This window comes from Physeter macrocephalus, chromosome 16 (genome assembly GCF_002837175.3).
Source record: "Physeter macrocephalus isolate SW-GA chromosome 16, ASM283717v5, whole genome shotgun sequence".
Taxonomy (NCBI): domain Eukaryota; kingdom Metazoa; phylum Chordata; class Mammalia; order Artiodactyla; family Physeteridae; genus Physeter; species Physeter macrocephalus.
Window position 1 is genome coordinate 40,320,051 of NC_041229.1, and position 11,150 is coordinate 40,331,200.

Below are 11,150 nucleotides of genomic sequence, written 5' to 3' on the forward strand. Positions count from 1 at the left end.
GAACCCGCGTCCCCTGCATCGGCAGGCGGACTCTCAACCACTGCGCCACCAGGGAAGCCCAAGGCTTTTTCTTTGTCCAAACAATTTATATGAATGTAATTCTCCCACTAATCCCCATGAGAAGCCAATCAAATGGAACATCAGGGACTTAAGTGCATTTTCAGTGAAAGCTCATGTATAGTACGTCGCAATCTTTGGGCATCTTCTGTGTGACCAGAATATTTCAGAAGCCAGTCGAGTTACACCATTGCAAGAGCCAGGGAGTTATACACAGTGCATTTTCCTAGAGGGTCAACCTTACCTAGTGGTAGTAATTTTGTATTTAAAAAAATGTACATTTATAATTCAGTACAATATAAAATTTGCAGGAATTTAAAAACTAAAACCAAAGACTTCCAACAAAGTTCTTGCAATAGGCTGGTTTTAGTACTGTGATTCCAGATTTTTTTTTTTTCTGCTCTTAAAAATATTTTGGAGGAAAAGTTTGAGAAGGACTTAGCTGAAGAGTCAGATGATAAAGATGAAGAAGTATGAAACAGGGCAAGGACAATTAGATAGGTGAAAGACAGAGATAAGAGGCATTAGACAAAGGAAAGGGGCAAATCTGGGCTGGAATATGAGAGTAAGAGAAAGGAACAGATCAAAGATTCCTAAGAGGTTTCTACCTGGGTGATTGGGAAGTACAGAACCATTACCTATTAACAAAGTAGAAGAAACTGAAATCATTGGCTGACAGTGGGAGAAGCTGGGGTTTAGGGCTTAACAGTGAAAAAAAAAAATGACTGGGATAACATGACAGGGGTTAACTTGAGGTCAATTAAAAAACAATGATTGAGCAGCACTGGGAATTTAGCTAAGGTTAGAGAACAGGAATTCATACTAGAATCTATTTGCTGTTATGTGACCAGTAGCAGGAATGCTCAAGGGCACAGGAAGGAAAAATAGCTGGTTTATTTTTTCCAAGGTTGGAAAGTTAAGGGGATTAAAATAAGTGTATCTATGACACAGTAAACCTTTATAGGCACTGAGATTTTAGAAGTTCCGGGTAACACAGGGTAGCTATATTGGAGTGGCACTACCTCTTCAAAGAAGAGATCCTGAAACTTCAAGCTCTGTTCTGAAAACTGCTATGAGGCTTCATTGGGATTTAAGTACCTAATAGTTAAACAGACATTAAAAGATTTACTAGACACTCACTTTAAGTGACCCCAGGGATGTCCTTCAATTTCACTCAACATCTGCAGTTCCTTTGAACTTTTTTTTTGCTCTCCAAAAATGCTGATATACATAAAAGATGTATAAACCGAAGTGATGTTTTAATTCACTAAGTGCCTGAAGGGAAGGTGCACTAAGAAAATATATTCAATGAGAAGGTGATTTCTAATGGAGTTTGTTACCACAGTGGTACATGTCATTGTGTACACTACAGACAAATAGCCCTCAACAGCAACAACAGAAACCAATCTCAATACACAGGGAGAAACTAAGAAAATATAGCTCACCTCTAATTTCTGGTTCAAATTGCTCAGTTCAAAGGGTATTTCTTCTTTGACGTGTGGTACTTCTTTTTGTCGAAATTTATTTTGTTTCATCTGGTGTAATCTCAGTTTTTCAAAGCTATTAGTTAGTTTGGAGAACTGTAAATAATGCAGAATGCTAACATTTTACTATTGGTTATTTCTAACTCGATTTCACGATAGTTCTTTTCTTGTGTACCTCTTTCAAAATTTAAGTCACGATTAGGAAATGCAGTAAAGCTTAAATGTTCCAATTAGCGAAGATAGAACCAGTTATTAAAACTAAATTATTGAAGCTGAATGCAATTCAGCTTTCATGTAAATTTGGAACTTCATTAACTGCACAGTTAAACAGCGATTCACTTGATAAAATGTTTTGTTCACTTTTGTCTTAACCATATGTAGCAAGGCTCAAAATTTAAAACAACCAAGTTTTTTTTCTTACTTTTATTTAGTGCCATCTTGTGTTGACGATTTTAATTTCAGTAACTCAATCTATAAAATAACCAACTTATACTCCATTTAAGAAAACTGAGGACTTAATTTAAAAGATACAAACAACATACACTTATTCATGTTGATATGTTTAAATAAAATTAAATATCAAGCTTGATATAATCTTTTTCTTACCAGTAATTCTTGTTATAACTTAGACTCTGTATTATTTTTTTTCTTGCTTCTACCTTCAAGTAATTGATTATAAGTGGCATGGTTTATCAACATTTGTGAGGAAATTTCTAAATAACTTAACAAATTTTTTTGTTTTTATTTTTTATCTTGAAATAAGTATAGATTCAGAAGAAGTTGCAAAGATATTACAGAGAGGTTCTGGGTCCTCTTCACCCAGTTTCCCCAAATATTTACATCTTATTGAACTATATAGTACAGTATCAAACCCAGGATTGATGTCAGTACAATATATGCATGAGTGTATCAATAGTTCATTCCTTTTTATTGCTCAGTATTATTCCATGGTATGGAAGTAACCACAGTTTGTTTGACCATTCACATATTGAGAAATTTTTGGTTGCTCCCAGTTTTTGACTATTATAAGTAAAGCTGTGAACAATTGTGTCTACTTTATCTGACAGTAATGTAGTCATTGCTGCTTCCTTTTTCCTTCTCACATTGTTTTTAAAATTGACATATAATTCACCTACTATAAAATTCACCATTTAGAGTATATACTTCATTGGTTTCTAGTATATTCATAGTTGCATAACCATCGCACTATCTAATTTCAGAATATTTTCATCACCTCCATTAGAAACCCTGTATCTATTAACAGTAACTACACATTTCTTCCTTCTCCAAGGCCTGGCAACAACTAATCTACTTTCTGTTTCTATAGATTTGCCTATTCTGATCATTTCATATTAATGGAGTCATACAACATGTAGTCTTTTGTGTCTGGTTTCTTTCACTTAGCATAATGTTTTCAAGGTTCATCCATGTTGTAGCATATATCAATATTTCATTCCTTTTAATGGCTGAATAATATTTCATTGCATGGATATATGACATTTTGTTTATCCATTCATCAATTGATGGACATTTGGATTGTTTCCACTTTTTGGATATTATGGAAAAATGCTGCTGTGAACATTTGTGTACAAGTTTTTGTATGGATATATGTTTTTATTTCTCTTGGGTATATACCTAGGAGCAGAATAGCTGGGTCATATGGAAACTCTAAGTTTAACTTTTTAAGGAACGCCAAATAGTTTTCCAAAGTGGCTGTACCATTTTTCATTTCCAGTGGTAATGTATAGAGTTCCAATTTCTCCATATCCTCACCAACATTTGCTGTTATCTATCATTTGGTTAGAGCCATTAGCAGGTGTGAAGGGGTATCTCATTATGGTTTTGATTTGCATTTCCCTAATGACTAATGATGTTCAGCACTTTTTCATGTGCTTATTGGTCATTTATATATCTCCTCTGGAGAAATGCCTATTTATATCTATGCCCATTTTAAAATTTGGTCTTCTGTGTCTTTATTGTTGACTAGTAAGATTTTTTTCTTTTAATTCTAGACACTAGTCCCTTATCAAATATATGATTTGCAAATGTTTTCTCCCATTTTGTTGGTTGTCTTTTCACTTTCTTTTGGTGTGCTTTGAAGCACAAAGGTTTTTAAAATTTTCATGAAATCAAGTTTACCTAATTTTTCTTGTGCTTTTGGTGCCAAATCTAAGAAACTATTGCCTAATCTGAAATCATGAGGATTTACTCCTATGTTTTCTTCTAAGAGTTTTACAGATTTAGTTTTTATATTTAGGTCTTTGATCCATTTTGAGTTAATTTTTGTCTATGGTAAGGGTTGAACTTAATTCTTTTTCATGTGGATATCCAGTTGTCCTGTCACTGTTGAAAAGACTATTCTTTCTCCATTGAATTATTTTGGCACCACTTCTGCTTTCTTTTGATTAATATTTGTAGGGTATACATTTTTCTATCTTTTTTTGTTTTTTCTATTTTTTACTTTCAATATACATACGTAGTTATATTTGAAGTGAGTTTCTGGAACACAGCATATAGTTTGGTCATTTTTAAAATTTACTCTGTAAATCTCTATCTTTTAACACGTGTATTTAGACCATTTTCATTTAATGTAATTATTATTATGTTAGGGCTTAAGCCTGACATTTTTTGTTTTCTGTTTGTTATCCAGTTTTTGGTTTCTCTGTTTTAGCTTTCCTGACTTCCTCTGGGTTCTCTGAACATGTTTTAGAATTCCATTTTGATTTATCTATAGTATTTTTGAATGTATTTCTTTGTATAGCATTTTTAGTTATTGCTCTAGGTGTAATATTATAGATACATAGCTTATTACAATCTACTGGTGTCAACATTTTACCAGTTCAAGTGAAGTGCAGCAACTTAGTTCTCTTTATGTCCCTTTGCCATGACCCATTTCTAACATTATTGTCTTTAAGAAATTTCTCAATATACATTACGAATCACTTTAGACACTGTTATAATTTTTGCTTCAGCTGTCAAACAATTTATCAATAGAAAACTCAAGAGAAGTAAAGTCTATTGCATTTACCCATGTTTTCACTTTTTCCAATTTTTTTCTTCCTTCCTGATGTCTTAGAAGTCTTTATCATTTCCTTTCTACCAAGAGAACTTCCTTTAGCTATTCTTTTAGGGCAGATCTATTGCTGACAAAATCTCTCAGTTTTTCTTCATTTGAGAATTTCTCAATTTCCTCTTGATTCTTAAGGATATTTTCTCTGAACATGGAATTCTGGGTTGACATTTTTTCTCTTTCAGCGATTGAAAAACATTCCACTTCCTTCTGGCCTCCATGGTCTCTGATAAGAAATCCATTATCTGAATTGGTTTTTCTCTTTTTTTTTAAATTTATTTATTTTATTTATATTTATTTTTGGCTGCATTGGGTCTTTGCTGCTGCACGCGGGCTTCTCATTGCAGTGGCTTCTCTAGGTGCACGGGCTTCAGTAGTTGTGGTGTGCTGGCTCAGTAGTTGTGGCGCACGGGCTCAGTTGCTCCGCAGCATGTGATCTTCCCGGACCAGGGCTCAAACCCGTGTCCCCTGCATTGGCAGGCAGATTCTTAACCACTGCGTCACCAGGGAAGCCATAAATTGGTTTTTCTATATAGGCAAAGTGTTATTTCTCTCTGCCTGTTTCCAAGACTTTGTCTTAGTTTTCAGAACTTTGACAATGATGTGTCTTGGTGTAGATTTGTTTGGATTTATTATATTTGAGTGTCACACAGCCTCTTGAATCTGTAGATTTACATCTTTTGCCAGGTTTTGAAACTTTTCAGTCATTACTTCTTTGAATACTTTTTCAGTCCTACCCTTTTTTCTCCTCTTTTCTGGGACTCTGATGATACAATTTTTCAACCTTTTGTAATAATACTACAAGTCCTTGAGGTTCATTTTCTTTTAGTCTGTTTTCTCTCTGTTGTTCAGATTGGGTAATTTCTATTTTGCTATGTTCAAGTTCACTGATTATGTCCTCTGTCCTCTCCATTCTGCTTTTGAGCCTATCCATTGAATTTTTTTAGTTTGGTTATTGTATTTTTCAGTTATTAAATTTCTAACTGCTTGCTCTTTAGTTTTATTTCTTTGCTAAAACGTTCTAATTTAATTTGTTTCAGGGATGTTTGTAATTGCTCATTGAAGCATTTTTATAACAGCTGCTTTAAACTCCTTGTCAGATAATTCTAACACCTGTATCAACTCAGTGTTGGTGTCTCTTGATGGCCTATTCTCATTCAAGTTGAGATCTTCCTTGTCTTCAGTGTGATGAGCGATTTTTTAACTGAGGTCATTTTTGGGTATTGTATTACATGACTCTGGATTTTATTTAAATATTGTGTTTTAGCAGTCCTTTTCTGACAACATCCCAGTAGGGAAAAATAGAATGCTGCCTCATTGCTGTCAGGTGGCAGGGAAAGTCCAGGTCTTAACTTGGCCTCAGCTGGTAACTGGGAGGAGGTGTTCCTCATTACTGCTGAGTGGGAGTGAGAGTTCAGGCTCCCCACATGTTTCACTGACAGCACTTTGATTGGAGAGGCATAGGTGCCTTGTTACTGCTTCTCACACGGCCTTTAATGATGCTATAGTGAGGGGAGTAGCCCTGTTACTACGGAGAGGTGGTGAATGTCCTGACTCCTCATTAGGCTTCCTCGGATACCATTCCAGAGAAGAGGAGGAGGGCCGCCTCATCACCACCAGATGGGCAGAGAAGTCCAGGCTCTCCACATGGTCTCCACTGACACCATGGGCTGGGGAGGGCCTTGTTGACACCCAGTGGTGATCAAACTCCTGGATTTCCACTCAGTATTCTTTGACTCCAACCAGGTTGGGGCCTGGGCTACCTCATTATAGATGGTAAGGGTGGAACCGAGGCTGTCCACTCAGTCTCTGCTGGTGAAGTGGGTTTGCAGCCATAGTCTTCTTCTGTGGCCTTTGGCTAGAGTCAAGCAGTTATTATCTAAAAGTGTTTAATCTTGGTAGGTTGTCTTTTCTTCTGGCTTTTCAGTTGTAGGGAGCAGGCTTTCCTTGGGGCTCTTTTTGTTTGATTGTGCCGACTGGAGTGTCTGGGTTGCTGGCTTCTCTGTTATCCAGTCTGGGATATAAGAGGTAAAAAGAAATTCCAGGAACTCACCACCATGCTGTTCCTTGGGTCCTAAGGTCCTAGTTGGTCTGTCTTTCCTGTACACTTCTCGGAGTCTTCTTATTGTTTTATAAGTAATGCCCAGGATTTCTAGCTCCATTTAGCAGGAAGAATAGGGGAAAGTACATTGGCTCCACCTTTCCAGAAGTAGAAATCTCAAATATATATATAATTATAGTTTTATAATGGTTAGAAGGAAAACACCCCATTTTATAAAAGGAAGCAATTTCTACAAGAAAGTTTTGACGGAGTTGAGTTTTTTAAGGCAGAGTGTGGTAAAATGTACCCTTAAGATATTTTAGGAAAATAAGGTTGTAAAGAAATGAGGAATTTCAAAGAAAGAAGCAGTAGAGTAAGCCAGCAGCAACAAAAGCATGTTTGCCACAAGATATCATTTTCTGGTTAGAAAAATGACATATTAATAGTTATTATGCAAACCAAGTCAAATACATAGTACTTTTCTTTTTCTCTCTGTCTTTTTCCCTCCTTTCCTCTTCCTTCTCTTCTGCCTTCCCTTCCTAACTCTCTCCCTTCCTTTCTTTTAACCAGAGAAGAAAAGAGAGGCAGAAAACTGCGGCGGAAGCATATAGCTGTTCTCTCAACAACAATGTAGGGTTTCCAGAGTGTATTCTATGAAACACCTGTTTATGGTGTTTACACTGTAGCTGTGCTATGGTGTTAGTTGGTTTTAGTTTAAAAAACAAAAGGGTTCTATGGTCAAATATGTTTGAAAAATGATGGATTAAAAAGGCTAAAATAGATGTTTTTAAAGCAAGACTTCTCACAGCCTGTAATACGCTATTATGCACTGTGAATGTCCAGGAGAAGAGGAAGAGTAAATAGCATTTCCTAAGCTCTCAGTGTTAGTACACAGAACAAATTTTTGTGAAAATTGCCGTAAAGACATTTGTTGGTTAGCTGGCAGCTGAGTAATAAAATAGATCTGCAAAGCATCAAATGGCAAGGATTCATATATTATATATATAATATATATTATATATATAATATATATTCATATATATTCATATATTAAATGACTGCTCAGTGCCTGTAAACAAGCCCAAAACTTTTTAACAACAGACATGAAAAAAAAAAATCCAGAAATTAAATATCTGGTAAGCTGCGACTGAACTCGTTAAATATAATTTAGAGATGGTACTTGTATCTAGATTTCTGTATTTTTTCAAACTTATTCCAGGTTGTGATCTCTTTGTTTATACTGAAAAAGTATAGTGATTCAATATTTATGTTGCTATGTTAGAGCTTCATATTTATAGAAAAAGCAAGGTTGACTGACGTAAGTGTTAAATGCTTAACAGTCTTAACTAGGAAAACCCATATAAAGTTTCATAATTCAAGCTACCATCTAGCAGCAGCTATTTAAATTGCAGGCAAAATATCTAGGTAGACTTAAGAGCTAGTCTTATAAGATCATACCCATTAAGTGGAATCAAATGCTTCATATTCCTATTGTAATGGCTGATCACCTTCCTAAAAAGGTACGTAAGGAGGAACTTTAACTTCTTTGGGCTCCTTTAACTATATTATCATCTGTGAAATCTCTGCACTCCAAAAAAAGCTGGTTGTAAAGTAAAATTCATAATCAAACCATATTTCCCGTTGATTAATTTACTAAGTGAAGCAAGGATACAGTACCTATGAGACCTGAGATGCTCAGATGCTTATTGCCCTATGTGTCATCTGTGGGAAGAAAGAGAAGACTTTTTGCTTCCTAGCACAGTGGGGAGTATAATATAGGGATAAATCAGAAAGAAATCAGTATCCCTCTTATCATATATGCAGAAGCCCTCTCATTTATGTAACAGCCCTACCAGTAATAAAGCAATAAAGACCAGTTTTGTTCTTTCAAATATCTATTTCATAATAGCAAACCTCCATATTTTAAATTGCCATAGAGGAAAGGACACCCCTATTAGGAAGTAGTGACTACAAAAGATAATACTTTGTTGTTGTTGTTCACAAAGCTAATTATCATGATATAATTAATCTACTAATCACCTGATAAATAGAAAGCCATTAGTCTAGTACTGTGCTAAGAGTTAAAGGGATACAGAGTTGACAATCTAATAAAAGAGACAAAATCAATACACATAAAACAATGAAAGACAGGGACAAACATATAACCTGTAGTTGAAATACTAGAACTTTTGCTTGTACTAAAAATAATTCATTTAAAAAAATTAACACAATTTTATAGGTCAAAACATATACCAAAACATATGATATTAAATTGTAATAAGTTTCCTTACTTGAGCTTTTAGGGTTTGTAGTTGTTCTTCATAATTCTGAGTCATTGCTAAGTTACATTTTTCCAAACTGTCCAACTTCTGTCTGAGTAACCCCACCTGAATTAAGAATAAAATTTAATTTTGATTTTTCTAAATTTTGCCTGACAAAATCAGAAAATGTACAAAAGAGGAGTACAGTTCAAATAAAACTGCTGTACCAAACCAAGAATAAATATTTGTACTGTGGTTCTCAGAATAGTTATTAATAATTAAATTCACAAAAACCAAATGTAGCTAGCACTATTCCACTGGGTACACATTAAAAGAGTATGGTATGGATGTTTGACAAAAGATCCTTCTCACCGGCACTTTTTTTTTTTTCTTTTGCGGTATGCAGGCCTCTCACTGTTGTGGCCTCACCCGTTGAGGAGCACAGGTTCCGGACGCCCAGGCTCAGCGGCCATGGCTCACGGGCCCAGCCGCTCCGCGGCATGTGAGATCTTCCCGGACCAGGGCACGATCCTGTGTCCCCTGCGTCGGCAGGCGGTCTCGCAACCACTGCACCACCAGGGAAGCCCTCACCAGCACATTTTAAAGCAAGATTTAAAAGTTACTTCGCACTATCTTTTTGGGAGGCTTATGTCATCGTTCCTGGGGCAGAACCCCTGCAGACACACTGCAGCCTTTATTTTAGATGCTACTACCTTCAATGGGAGCTCTGTTTTAGTGGTGTTGTGGAATAATTGTTACATTTTTATAAGAACTAACAAATTTTTTTAAAAAAGAAAAATGTCTAAGAGTTCTTAGGGATTTGGCTTACAGAATTTGTCTGCTTAAAAAGTAGGCAAGGCCCCTGGTTCGCACATCTGTATTGTGACAGGTACAAAAGTGAGAAAATAGTCCCTTCCATATGCCAGGTCTGATGACCTGCCTCTATTGATAACTAACTAGGCCAAACAATAACTTAGTTAACCATGACAAAAAACTAAGTTCCATTGAGAGGCCATTAGAGGTAGAAAAACGGCCGCTGAACAAGTTGACTTGATGTTTTAGTTATTAGCATGTGATCAGTAAACATGTTTCTTATGCCTCACCCCAGAGAAAAATTCAGACATAAAAGTCAACATCAGGTGAAGCGTATGCCTTTCCTGAACTCCTCTGCAGATCCGAGAGCACTCAGACCTCCTTCTACCATCACCAGCTTGGCCACAAGCACCTTCACTGGGGCCCAGGGCATTCCTCCCAAGTGGGCGCCCAGGTATACACACACTCCCTTCACCAAACTGTTTTCTCTCCTGTTCCACAATCAACGCTTTACCTTTTACTTCTTTTAGGAAAGATTTTTCTAGCAGATGAGAAAAGGCAAATGCTCCTGAACTCCGCCTCATCCAAAGGCACAGCTTTGTTGACTAGTTTGTTTCTACAGCAGCAAAAGCACAGACATCTTTGCTTGCAAACAGTATTTATTTCACATACATATTGAATGTTTGTTTACTTTCCTAGTCGACATTGACTAGACTATTTCTGTCTGCATTGGCAAATTACTACCAGTTTAAGCTCTGCTTGCCGTTTATTTGATAGAATACATTTAGCCCACTGTGACAGAATTTCAAGCTATAAATGCTATTGCTGATGCCTGATAAAAAGTATGTGTAATGAAAAATATATTCTGACAGAACAAATACTATTTATAACAGTCTGAGGAATTAACAATTTATTAACACATCTATGCAGTACCTCGTGACCTTTCTGTTCTAAACAAGTTTGTGCATTTGCCAACTCTTGATCCCGAAGATCTAATCGTGTCTCTAGAGCCCGCATCTTCCTTTCCCAATCCAGTTTTTTGTTGTTTACCATGATGTCAATTTGTTCCATTAATTCCTGAAGCTCAGCCTCACAAGGAGAAGCTCTGGCAATTGTAGAAAAGTAAAATACATTTAAAAAGAGTGAAATGTGAGAACAAGAAAAATTATGATCTTGCTTTGAATAGCTTGATCATTATTTCCTCAAATTGCTCAATTATTTAAATAGGAAGAATTCCGAAAACCAGAGGTTAACGTTTTAAATTAAAACTAAAAGCTAATTTCAGAGCTAACAGTGTACATACTTTTCAAAGGCATTTTAAAAAGTACAGTTGCTGGGCTTCCCTGGTGGCGCAGTGGTTGCGCGTCCGCCTGCCGAGGCAGGGGAACCGGGTTCGCGCCCCGGTTTGGGAGGATCCCACATGC

At 36.2% G+C, this 11,150-nt stretch overlaps 1 protein-coding gene across 7 annotated transcripts in view; it reads right to left on the bottom strand.

The window, feature by feature from the left end:
• The window catches only part of DEUP1 (deuterosome assembly protein 1), a 110,729-nt gene that overhangs the window by 64,563 nt on the left and 35,016 nt on the right, over positions 1-11,150 (bottom strand). For 5 of the 7 annotated variants that reach the window (XM_055078694.1, XM_055078695.1, XM_055078697.1 and 2 more), the window contains exons 3-5: positions 10,660-10,831; positions 8,944-9,039; positions 1,503-1,637 (exon numbers count right to left, since the gene is read on the bottom strand). In XM_055078694.1, coding sequence (XP_054934669.1) covers positions 1,503-1,637; positions 8,944-9,039; positions 10,660-10,831 — 403 coding nt within the window. The remainder of the gene's footprint in view (positions 1-1,502; positions 1,638-8,943; positions 9,040-10,659; positions 10,832-11,150) is intronic. The other 2 variants (XM_055078698.1, XM_055078696.1) reach the window with 1 other exon arrangement.